Source organism: Molossus molossus, unplaced genomic scaffold (genome assembly GCF_014108415.1).
Source record: "Molossus molossus isolate mMolMol1 unplaced genomic scaffold, mMolMol1.p scaffold_m16_p_9, whole genome shotgun sequence".
NCBI lineage: Eukaryota > Metazoa > Chordata > Mammalia > Chiroptera > Molossidae > Molossus > Molossus molossus.
The window spans coordinates 26,218,232-26,230,756 of record NW_023425403.1 but is presented as its reverse complement, the minus strand read 5'-3'; the positions used below and the strand labels follow the sequence as shown (position 1 = coordinate 26,230,756).

Sequence of the window (12,525 nt, the reverse complement as noted above, 5' to 3'; positions counted from 1 at the left end):
GTCCATGTGATCTGGCTTTGTTTCTTTTAGGTGACTTTGGCTTTCAGGAGAAAGTTTGAAACCCAGCACATTCCTCTTTATAAATGATGTAACACATTAATGCACAGCACATTATGAAAATGGTAATTCAAACCCATAGTGCTCCAAATTAAACCATACATTATCAGATGCACTCAACCATCTATTTTACAAAAAGACAGGATGAATGAAATCAAATCAAACAGAAAACTGGAGTGCAGCTTCCCCTACAGAATGATTAATAAAGTGCAGAGGACTATTTTAAGACGAATGCCACAGTAACGCAGACATACATTAGGAAGGAGTTAGTTCAGATACCGAGAGAAGCATCACAGGATGCTGGGTGGGGCAAGGCAGCTATGGCTGCCTAAAGGTAGTGAAGGGCTTTACAACCTCCACTTGGGCTACAGATTTATTAGGAGGTGGGTTTGTGGGGGGATGATTGGAAAGTTAAAAATGAACATCACGCAATTCTGTTTGTGTCGAACCTACGCTGAGGGTGAGTCTTTCCCCTCTCTCCTCCTCCCTTCCTCCCACAGCTGCCCACGAGGCCACAAAAATAACCAGCAAGAGGTGTGAAAATGTGACCTGAAGCCAGGAACGTCCAGTGTCTCAAGTTCCAGTTCCAGCTTCCACCCTTCCTGGGGCCTTAAGGAGCACAGGCCCCATTTCTGAGCCTGAGAGAGATTAGGAGGAAGAAGGGGAGGAGGGCTAGGACCCGAAGAAGGTGGGGAAAAAGAAGGTGGAGGTGATTCTCAAAGAAAAGAGTTGCTGGATGAATTAATTATGCGAATTAAACAGTTGGTGGGGAGTATTATCTCTATTAAAACGGCAAATTTTAATGAGAACTTAACTACTCAAAGTAACCAACTCCCCACCAGCTAATGAAAATGGCCACATTTGTTAGGAATGTCACCCATTTATGGTGGGGAGAGCTGACATTTCAGGGTGAGAACTGGGACACTCCGGACACAAGGCCCACCCTTTGTTGTCATTCTTTCTGGTCTGAGGTGTGTCTAACCCGCATTCTCAAACCTCACTGTAAGCCAAGCAACTACAGAAAAGCTTCTTTTGCTATATGGAGAGTTTGCTTTCAGAGATGCTGTCTTTCTTTTTTTGGTCTCCACAAGAAGAGGCTGGTAGTACTTAGGGAAGGATGTCTGAAGACCAGAAAGTTTAAGAAAGAAAAGTTTCAGTCCCCCTGCAGAGGGAGCAATTTCCACCAATTTTAGCAGGAGTGGAAAAGGTACTTAAGAAAAGAGGGCAACTTGAGAGAAAGGGAAGATGGGAAGGAAACACCAACAGAGAAAATGGGAAGGAAACAAAACAACAGAGAAAAAATTAAAGCAAGTCAGTACATTTCAGGTCTTTTAAAGATTCAGGCCAGTGTGAACTCTGAGAAATTGGATAATGACTCCCCAGGAAGAGCCTCAGCTGGTTGCAGGGTGACTTCTCCAGCCGAGTCAGCCTTTCCCTGACTCAGTCTCCCTGGTGCCCAGGGATGCCAGCAGCCCTGGTCCCTTCCCTAGGGACAGGCTTAGGGTCTTAGGGTGGCCAGCACCCACAGTTTCTGCAGAAGAAGGCTGAGGTTCTTTTGACTAACGAAGGAATTTTGCCCAGGAACAAAGATATAGGTGCACCCCTCCCCCCCATCCCAAACTCCACAAAAACCCTTATGCCAGGTTCTGTCAAGTACGGAGGGGGTGGCGCCGAGCGATGCCAAGCCCTGTGCTGCGAGTCTCTGGCATCCCTCCCACCCCTTCTGCACTTGACTCGGTCTACAGATGTTTCAGAAGCACAGTTTGCAGAGCACGAACTGCCCAATACGTCTCATTCCTCAGAAAAAGCAAAGCAAAAGAACACAACAGCAACAACAACAACAGATCCCAAAGCCGCGCGGTGCCGACGCCGAGGAGTGCAGCCAGAGGGGGCGAGGAAGACCATTCTGAAGAGGATTCAACAGGTGACCCCGCACTGGCGTCCTGGGCGCAGGGGTCCGACAGCCGGGACCTGAGCAGGGCGGTCTCGGCAGGCGCTCCCCGCCACCCTGGTCACCCCGGGAGGGGGCCCCGCCTCCTCCCGCAGCCATTCATCCTCTCCTCTGGCCTCGGGGATTTCCCGTGCCTTGGAAGGGGCCCGACCCTCGTCCCACCATCCTGCTAAAAGCACCCTACCCTCGCCTGCCCGGGGAAGAGAAGTCAGTGTCAGTTGTACGAGATCAAGAAAACAGGGACCCAGAGTGGCTTCAAGGTACCGAGTAATCGCCTCGTCTTCTCAGCAAAACCCAAACCCGGTTGATAAGTCTGGGATCGCAGATGACTGGGGTGGGCAACCCGGCGCTGACCTTGGGGAGCCTCCAAGCATTGCAAAGCACCCCTGTCAGCAGGTGCATTTACCCTTTGGTTTCTAGTGCATAAAGGCATTGTCAGGAAGGAAGAGACCCTCGGCATTTAGAGTGGGAAGCGCTTAAGGGGCCGTCGGGGCTGGCGCCAGTAGCTGTCTGCCACCAGGTGGCGCCAGAGGCACGTCGTCTTTGCTCACCCTTTAGGACTGGGACTGGGCTGCCAGGAGCCCGCTTAAGCCCTGGGTGCTGGTTCCCTTCACAGACCCTCTACCTGGATCTAGGCCCAGAGGAAAATCCACATTTACACACTCTCTCCACCCTGTCCCCACTCTGTCCCCAGGAAATGTCAATGTCCTTGAAGTGAGGCTGGGAGCAAAATAACCAAGTGGAAAAAAAATAAAGGTGGTTTTATGTTATTTGTAATGCATTGGCAGTTTTTTTTCTCCCTCTTTTCTCAAGGAACGGCATTAAACTTATCATTGAACAGAAATATGAGAAGGAAACCATAGGTATTCTAAACAAGAATAAAGGAAGGGCATCTGCTTAGGTATCTGGAAGTGGGGCAGTGGGTGAGGCAAGAGAGAAACACACCACGGTGTGAATATAGCCAAGTATTTCATTTATTAACAAAATAAGTCTTACCAAGGGAGAGCTCTATTCATCCCAAATAGGCCCCACAGCCCCGGCGATGCTGCATAAGACCAGGAGGAGGGACGGTGTGGGGAGAAGACCCAGGGCCTGAGTCTTCAATCCGTCACTTAGGGAGCCCAACTTTGGGGAATCTGTTGGGTCAGGCCTGGGAAAGGGTGAAGGGGGCTATTGTGATCTGTGTGCTCCCTTACTGTCCAACCTTCCCAATGGAGCTAAAAGGTTGTACTGCCCGCTGATAGTGCCACTGGTCTGCTTTGGAGGGATCTAGCAAGGATCACTGACGCCACCACCCACCGCCAGGAGAGGGGCCACTGCCCCAATAATGGAGAGAAAAACAATGACTATAAAAGCACTTTGCAAAATATAAAGAGCAAAGTTCCATGCCAGCAAGGCCTTCTAGGACTTTTAATTGAGTAAGATGAGCCCTGCAGGCCCCCCACCAGCCGGCAGTGTGACCACTAGGTATTTAGGGCCAGGGAGTCTGGAAGTAGAAGGGCTCTGTCCGAGGCAACTCCGGGCCCCTCTCTCAGGGCTCTCAGTGCTCAGAGAAAGGTAGGGGAGAAAGGCTCTAATTTTGGGGGCCAGAGCAAAGACCAGGGACCCTAGGAGGAGAGGGTTGCAGGGGAGAAGTCACAGAGCAGAGTTCTGGGTGAACAGAGGCAGGACCTTCTGCCACAGAGGAGATGACCTTGCATCCCCCAAATGCCTTACAAAAAATATCTCCTCTCTGTTACTTGAACAAAGGTAAAAACAGAACCTCAAATGGAAGGAAATGAGGGGATGAAAGGGGAAAGGGGAAATGTAGTTTTAATGATTAAGAAGCATGCAAGAAACTCCCCAGGAAGGGAGAACAAAACAAAGAACCCCAGAACCCCAACTCTCCCTCTTCCCCTAAAACCAAACCAATCAAAACAAAACAAAACAAAACAAAAAACAAACAAAAGGAAAAAAATTAAAACATATCTAAGAAAAAGAAAAAAGGAAGAGGGGCGGGGAATATGTAGTTACTTGTGTGATTAATATTATTTGGGGGAACACAGACTTCTTGCATACCATTGACTCGTGTGGGCCGTTAATGCACTTATATTCCCAGCTTGTAAGCTAACATTATAGTAAATAAATACACAGTCCAGTGGGGAGGGTCTGGGCGGGGAATCTGGCAGGGACAAGCAGTAGTGGAGGTTGCAGCGGCCAGGCCAGGAGGCTGGGGCAAGGGGGGAGGGTCGAGGAGGAGGGTAGGAGGAAGAGCTGTAGTTACTGGTATCCAAGCGCGGAGGCTGAGGCTAGTCTCTGTCCGTACAGCGCATACGGTGAGTAGTAGGGTCCGGCTGTGGGGAGGGACGGCATGGCCAGGCCCCCAGCTGTGGATAAGTGGCTTTTACCATAGGGGTGGTACCGGCTTAGCCCCAAAGTGTGTGGACTCCGCAAAGACAGCGACCCGGGGCTGCCCGGGGCTGAGGGAGGGGGGAGGTGCAGATGGCAGGAGGCAGCGGCGGCAGCGGCTGCGGCGCTACCCAGGCCTGAGGCCCCAGGGTAGGCGGCCAGAAGTTTCTCTGCGCCCGGCAAGGCCGTGTGAGTCCGTAGGTGGCTGAGCAGCTCTTCTGAGGTGGCAAAACGCTTGTCGCATGGCCCGCTGGCCGCTACCCAGTTGCAGCTGTGCGGCAGCGGTTCGTTCTGCAGCATGAAGCCATAGGTGTAGAGGGGGTGGCCTGGGAGCGCGGCTTGGGCGGCGCTGGATGAGAGCGCGGCGGGCTGCAGAGGGTGCCCGGGGTACACCAACGGGTAGCCCCCGGCCTTCAGGCTGGGCCCAGATGGGTCATGCGCACTGCAAGTGGAGCAGCTGGAGCCCCCGAGGTGTGAGGCGCTGTGGTAACCTCCCAGGCAGTAGGGGTCGCGGCATAATCCCTGCAGGAAGGAGGGTGGGGAGGCCCCAGTGAGTGGGCTTGAGCTGGGGGGCTTGCCTGGTGGCAGGCCCAGGCCCCCGGACAGCTGGCCTCCCACGAGGCCAGACTTGCTAGGATCCAGGCCAGGCACGAACTGAGAGGGGTAGCCGGCGTAGGCGCCCACGATGGAGCCGTGGTAGCCAATGCTGGAGGGTGGCAGCGGGAAAACCGAGTGGCCTGGTTTGTAGGGTGACACCGGCGCCACGTGGCCGGCCCCTACCAGCGCTGAGGGTGGCTCCGACTTGCGCCCAGAGGCCCCGGCTTCTGCACCACCGCTGTGTGTGCCAGGCTCCCCGCTGCTCCCGCGGCTCACGGACACAGCCTCCGGGCTGGGCTTGGGCTCCTGGTCTTTCTTGTCCAGCTCTCCGCTGGTTCCGTTCTTGCAGTCAGAATGGTGCGGGGAGCCGCCCCGGGAGCCACCAGGCGAGGACGAAGACGACGACGCGGAGACCGGCGCTCCATGCGGGGGAAAGGGCGTACAGGCGGCGCTGGGGACCCTGAAGCCCGCCTTGTCTCCTGGGGACAACGAGGATGAGGAGGAGGTGGAGGACACAGAGGATGAGCCGCTGTCTTTACGGGAGTCGCCGCTGGAGCCCTTAGAGTAGGGCTTGAAACTGGACTTGTCTTCCACCGGGGAGTCCCCTAGCTGCTTGAGCGCCGCAGATGCGGAGGCAGCGCCCGAGGTGGAGCGACCGGGGTCCTTATCTGCTCCCAGCCCGTTGGCTGCCGCTGCCACCGAGTTGAGCTTGGAGGAGGGCGGCGGGTCCGGCTTGCCGATCTGCGAGCAAGTCTGGGCCAGCAGCGCCAACGGACTCTTCTTGGCGTCCAGCTGTGGGAGACAGAGTCAAGAGGAAGGTGAAGGAGCGACACTACAAGACCAAAGAAGCAAGTGGGGTAAGTGGGGGTGCCCAGGGAGCTGGGTAGACACTGAGAGCACCAGTGGCGGCGGAGAGGGAAGGCCGTAGGGAGAAGTCTGAGAGCGCCCGGTGGGCGGCGCAGCTGGGCAGAACTGCACTCACACTGCCTTTCCCCGGTTGGTGGGATTCCTCGCTCCACTGGGACCCCGAGTGCGCCGCAGGCCCTGGGGAACGGGGCGGTGGAAGTGGTCCACCAAAGGCCACCGAGGGTGAAGGTGACTTCTGTGAAGTCGGGGTTGTAACTTGCCCCCTTCCCTCTAATCTTCCCCTCCTCTAAGCCCAGGAAAAAACTTATTCCTTCAGTTTGGGGAACTTCGCTTGGGACGGGTTTCCGGCAGTGGCGCAGCGGGGTAAAAGCTGGGAAAGGCACATTCTAAGCCGGGGCGGTCGCTGGAGCTCTTAGTAGTCCCTCCCTCCCGGGGAGGGCACCCAGGGAAGTGGGAGGAAGAAAGACCTGGGATCGGGAGTGCCTGGGCGTCGTGCGATCCAACCGGATGGGACAGACGCGGAGTGGGACCGGGGCGACCCGGGATTCAAAGAGAACACACCCGGGGGCTGGTGGTGGGTGGGGGCGGGGCGGGAAGGACCCAGGAAAAATCGTCTCTGGCCTGGAAACTGGGTGCCAGGAAAAGTAAAGGACCTAGTGGAGACTCCAAGAACAAACCCAGTCCGAGAGAAAACACGTAGCTCCGAAGGGCAAGCGTGGAAGGGGAACCTTCCACGAAGAAGCATGGGGAGAACCGAGTGGGCTCTGATCTGTCCGTTCTCGGTTCCTCCCCATACCGTCCGCTAGTGTGGCCAGACCTGAGCGTCGCGCCTAGCCACGGGGTCCCGGGAGTAGGGCCGTGGGCCCGGCAGTGGTGGGCGGAATGGGGACGGCGCTGGGCGGGCAGAGACCAAGACACTGACCTCAATGGGGCTGACGGGAGTGGAAGATAGCGGCTGCAGGTACTCCGGATGCAGGAGGTGGCCGGTGTGAGCGCTCAGCATCTTCAGGACCCTGATAGGGAGCCGGTTCGCTTGGCGCAGGGGGTCCGCCGGGGGCAAGAGGGACACCGCCGCCGGCACCGCCGGCCTCTTCCCGCCGCCGCCGCTGCCGCTGCCGCTGCTTTCGGGTGTCCTTGGGTTAGATCCAGCGGGCGAATCGCTCATTTGGAGGAGGCAGCGCCACTGGGGGGGCGGGGAGGGAGGGGGAGCTCCGGGGAGGCGAGCTCCCGGGCCGGGTGGGCTCGCTCCGCAGCGTGGAGCGCGGTGCAGTAGTCGCCGCGCCTCCACCCCTCCTCCACCGACGCCGCCGCAGCCGCCGCCGCCACCACTAGCCGGGATAGCAACACAAAAACCTTCGTCTTCCGCGAGCCGCACGTCAAATAGCCGCGATCGGCAGCCACACTTCAAAGGGATCGCCGCACCCGCCCAATCGCAGCTCTCGCCGGGACCCCGGGGCGGGGAGAGCGGCGGGCGGAGGCCGGCGCTGCCGGTGGGAGGGGAGAGCCTTAAAGGGCCCTCGCCCGTGCGCTGCCACCGCCTCGGCCTTTACCACCCGCTGTACTGCTCCCCTCCCCCAACCGGGCCACCCTTGCCTGGGGGGTCGCACAGAAGATGAGGCTTCTCCGGGATTCTGGGCTCTGCGCCCTACCCTACGCTGGCTTTCCTGTCGCTCGCTCCCCTCTCTTCCTTCACACTACCGGGGGCAGTCACCCTCCAGCCTTGCGTGTCTGGGGTGGGGTGGCCCGAGGTAAGGTGGCGGGTAGGAGCGCTGGGCGCTAGCTCCCGAACTGCCGAGTCCTAGCCTCTCCCGAAGGCCGTCTGAGGGCGGGCTGCGCCTCCTAAGCCCCGGTCCCTCTCCGGCCCAGCTCGGGCTCTGCTCGGGCTCTGATCGGTCCAGCTCTGCTCCCCGAATCGGCTTCTCCTGGGTGAGCTTACTTGGAAGCCCCCGAGCCTCGGAGGAATCCTTGGTTCTCGCGATGCGGCGCCCGCCGCTCCGACAACTTTGAGCCCATCCTGCCCGAAGCCTGCAAGTTTGAGGACCCCCTTCCGGGGCGAGACGGTGGCGTGGAGCGCGGTGATCTCAGGCTGTGCGCGCCACGCGGACGCGCCTGGCGCCTGGTGCCCGCGCACCGGTTTATAGGTTCGGGTTTGCGTGTCCTGTTCGGAGGCGTAACATTTCCTCACTGCACGGCACTTCGCTGCTCTCTTGTGGGGACCCTGGAGAGGCCAGTACCCCAGAGAATGTGGTCATCTCCCTAAGTGCTGCACGTCGATACAAACTCCCGAGAAGCGACCCCCGACCGCCAACCCTTTTCTTCCCGCGGGAGAAAATGCATTACCTCTCCCCAGGGAAATTTCGGAATAAAAACTTTGTATTAAAAATAACAACGCTCTCCTCTCCCCTTACCCACGTCTTTCAGAGTGTGCATTGCCAGCTTCGCACTCGGCAGAGATTTTACAGTCATAGTTCTGACATTAAAGTTCCGGGTCCGCGGATCACCAAGAAGCGAAGCTCGTCCTTTGTGCACCGGCCTCTGGGGAGACCGCTTCTCCGTGCTCTCCGCGGCCGGTGGAGGCGCGCTGGTCACCGCTTCGCTTCGAGTACCACTTTCCCAGCCCCAATCCATCACCCTGATTGTCAGGCCTGTCACTTGGGGCATATTGCTCCAGGACTAACTGTCCCTGACTCTGCTGCGTTGATCTGCGTCTTGAGACAACATGAGAACCCAAGATAGGTGATTTCAAAAGGGTTCTTAAAAGCGAAAGAAAGAACTATCACAGAAGTAAAAAAAAAAAAAGCAATCACGAACCTTTATCATGCTCAGGGAAGAAGACAGCAGGCACCATTCCCAGGCCGGTTCAATCAAACACTAAATTAAACGTACTCCTGGATCTGTGCTGTTTTTTTTTTTTTTTTTTTTGGGGGGGGGCAGTATGTATAGACCTAGAAATTCTACTGGTTTTCCCTACCCCAATTTAATCCTGGTAAAATCAGGTTAGAAGAAATTCCAAGAGATGCACGACTGGGAGATGTCTTCCATATTGCAGTAACGGGTACAAGAAGGGGTGGTGAGATCCCATTTATTGTGGTGGTTTCTATGCCCCCACCCCCAGCCTCTTCTCATGCCAGTCTCTGTGCATTCTGACATTGCTGCTAGTGCCAACACTACATTTAAAGGTCTACTGAAGGCTTGCTTCAGCCTTCAGGGCTGTTTGGCCTTTGGGAGACTGCTATGCAGAGAGAGAACAGAAGGAAGCCTTACAGAATGGAAGAGGATGGGCCTTTGTAGGCACCTTGGAGGAGGAAGAGCAGGGAAGGGGGAGACCTAGGAGGCAGTACAAGATGAAAGACCCCTTCTTGATTATTGTAACCAGCCCAGCTGTGAGAGCCAGCCAAGAAATCCTTCTAGGACCCAAGCAGATGTGTGTTAGGAGTGATTAATGGGAAATCAGTTGGGAGCAAAGGGGAGGGGAGAGAGGGAAAATATTTGCATTTAGGAATTTGGAAGGAAAAGGGACAGGAGGCAGCATAAAGGAGAAAGAAGAGGAATGGAGGAGGATAGAATATTTATTCTCTATTTGGAGAGGAAAAGAGAAGAAAAATGCAGTGAATGAATGAAAGGAAGGGAGGAGATGAGGACAGGATGGCCAGGCTTGGGGTGGAGGGTGGGGAATTTGCCTCGGTAATAATATATTGTCCTTAAACAGAAACTACTCCCTTATCCCACAGCAGAATTCACTGACAGGAACAGTGGGTGCCAGACAGCATTGAAGTAGAGACCAGGCCTATTTGCGTCCCCCTTCCTGGAAAGTGCTAGCAAGGGATCAGAGCCACCTTCCTTTTGGGTGCTGGTGAGGGCATTAGGGCCCCTTTGGCTGAATTCATCTAGTTGCCTTAGGAGAGAAAACGGACAACTGTACTAAGCCAGACCAGAGGCCTAATTAAAACACTACTAGGCAATTATTACAATCAGTATTTGACATTCACTTAGCTGAAATGCTAATGTACAGAATCCTAAATAGGGCCCTAGTGGCCTAAAGCAAGGGTAGTTTTCAAAGGAATGGCTTGTCACTGGGGAGAGAGTAAGACAGTACAGTATTCAGTTGGGCCAAGTTTACTGAGGGCCACTTGTGGGCAGAGCATTGTGCTATGGTTGTGGTTGAAAAGTCAATGCAAGACAATGTTGTACAGGAACAAGGCATATGGTACATGTTCTCCCTTGCAGAAAAGTGGCAGATGTATGATTAAGGGACCTCCCTCTCTCCAGACCTTTCTCAGATTGCCCTGTGATTGAGCAGCACCATTGAGATAGGACAGGAGTGAGGGTTGCTAGACTACCCAAGCCGTAGTGGTGAAGAACAGCAATTCTGTGTGTCAGGCAGTTGTTCTCTTTCCTATTTACAGCTGAAGAAAGTGAGGCATGGAGAGGTAGTCCCTTACTCAAAGTGGCATGACCAGGCAGTGGCAGAGTGGTCCCATGGAGCCAGGCCTCTGAACCACTCTGCTGTGGTGGTCCTGGGCAAGTTCACCTCCCTTGGCCTTGATTTTGTCGTGTCTAAAATGTAAGAGTGGCCACCTCAGGGGAGGCCCAAAGCAGACAATGTTTAGTGCTTGGCACAAAGAAAGTCCCAGGTAAATGAAGGCTGTGATGGGCCACCTGTGTCTGTGGGGCAATTTCTCCAGAGGACAGTCAACGCAGTAACTGGATCCAGAAGATCTCAACACTGGCAACCCCACTGGAAGACCCAAAGCTGACCCCAAAGGCCAGGAAACTGAGAGTTCCCTTCCCCCAGCCTCCAGTCACATGTGCCTTAAAAAAAAAAAAAAATGCCCCCCAGAAGCCATCAAGAAAATCCTTTAGGAAATTCTGAATATTTATAGATTTTTTTTTCACTACTTCAATTTACATAAAATTCACCACCCAGGAAAAAAATGCCTGAGTCAGGTTGAGAGCTAGAGGTGGTAGATTTGTTGTGTGGGGTTAATGTGGAGTTTTCAGTCCTCGCTGAGGCGGAATTGCCTGAATGATCGCCTCTCTCTGCATAACACTCACACCCTAATGGCAACAACATGAAATAATATCTCACTGGGTAACTATTTACATTTTTTTTTTTTTACAAGCTGTAAGAACTCTGAAAAATCGGCCTCATAGAGAACTTGGTTTTCCTCCCTGGCGTTCAATATCTTTCAGCGGCTGGCAATTACAGCCTTGGCCAGGAGCCCTGATGTAGTGCATTGCGCTAAGGGCACTGGGAGGCACTTCCTCCACAGGCCTCATCCCAGGCTTCAGACACAGCCGGGCCAGAGAGGGCCACAGGGCCAAGAGGAACCATCCGGTAAAAGCAAGAACAGCCAGCCTTGCAGAGACCACACTCCAGTAGCTCCCTCTTCTGTCCTCACAGTTCCTGATATGTTCTATTACTATACCTATCACAGGGCATCTGTCACTGTTTACTTGTCTATTCTCCCACTGGACGGTGACTGCTTCTGCATTGTCCTCGTTCTCTTTGTATTTGTATTGCCTAACTGGGTGTTTCACTATCATCATCACAGCAGCCAACACTGAGAGCCAAGCACTGTTGTAAGCACTGTGCTCACATTATCTCATTTAATCCTTACAGAAGCCCTAGCAGGGAGGTCCTGTCATTACCCGCGCCCCCCCCCCCGCCCCCCCATTTCACAGAGGTGGAAGTGGAGGCACAGGGAAGTTAAGTCACTTTCCCAAAGTCCCAGCTGGTAAGAGGTGGGGCTGGGATGTGACTCTAGGCGGTCTGAATGCCATAGGTTCCCAATGAATTTTGGTGAATGAATAGAATGTTACATATAAAGGGCTATTTATCTGTATCTCAGCTCACCATATTCCCCAAAAGATTCAAGGTGGACGACTATGTAATTTTCAAAATGTTAACTGTATAAGCATTGAGTATCTTTTCCCAAATACATGTTTGTGTTCATCATCTCATAACAATTTTTTGAGTTATGTCAGGCAGGTGTTTTTATCCCATGACAGATGAAGCACTGGGTTCGGGGAGCTTATGGGGGAGTCTAAAGTCACACAGCTAACACTGGCAGAGGGCCGAGAGGCCTTCCTAACTCCCTCCCTGGTTCCCTGGTTCTCCTATCACCAGCCATTGCCTGTGGATGGGTAGTTAATGCCTTTTGATAAAAGAGGAGGAATTAACTACTTTTCCTCCCTCTAGAATTTCCTTTGGAGATGTGGTGGGAAGGAATGGACAAAAGGAAATGTAGACTGAAGCTTATCTTCGAGCCCTGGTGTTTGATCCGGGTCCTTGAGTAGGGTGCTTTGAAGAAGTGATTTCATTTATCTCCTATCAGCCCCCGGGAGATAGGCAGGGCTGGCAGGGAGAGGGGGATGCTGAGTAGGTGTGCTTTTGAAGTTCTCCAGCCTTCATCTGCGGGCCCCTCCTCCTGCCCCCCCCCCCCATACATTAGCCTTAGCCCTGGGCATTCACCCTTGACTACTTTGTTCCTTTGGGCCTTCACGTTTCTTAGAGATTCCTCTTTTAAGTATTTCCAAATACTGCTGGAAGGAATCATACTTTAGCAATCTGCCAACACCTCAATTGTGATTAGCAGACAATGAGTTATTATTACCCAGGGTAATAATAACATTTATTGAGTACTTACTTCTGAGCACCTATG

At 54.1% G+C, this 12,525-nt stretch overlaps 1 protein-coding gene across 1 annotated transcript; it reads right to left on the bottom strand.

Annotated features, from left to right (window-relative positions):
* Window positions 1–4,080: 4,080 nt before the first annotated feature.
* On the bottom strand, window positions 4,081–7,208 carry ZNF703 (zinc finger protein 703). Its single transcript, XM_036250055.1, has 2 exons — window positions 6,783–7,208; window positions 4,081–5,785 (listed from the first exon to the last, which is right to left on the bottom strand). The coding sequence occupies exons 1-2, from the start codon at window positions 7,023–7,025 to the stop codon at window positions 4,268–4,270; spliced, it is 1,761 nt and encodes a 586-aa protein (XP_036105948.1). The 5' UTR covers window positions 7,026–7,208; the 3' UTR covers window positions 4,081–4,267.
* Window positions 7,209–12,525: the final 5,317 nt, after the last annotated feature.

Excerpts from the sequence above, each read along its gene's own strand:
- ZNF703 (XM_036250055.1), bottom strand. The coding sequence starts at position 7,025 with ATGAGCGATTCGCCCGCTGGATCTAACCCAAGGACACCCGAAAGCAGC. Across the intron at positions 5,786-6,782 it reads CTCCCGTCAGCCCCATTGAG|CTGGACGCCAAGAAGAGTCC; the intron begins GTCAGTGTCTTG and ends TGTCTCCCACAG.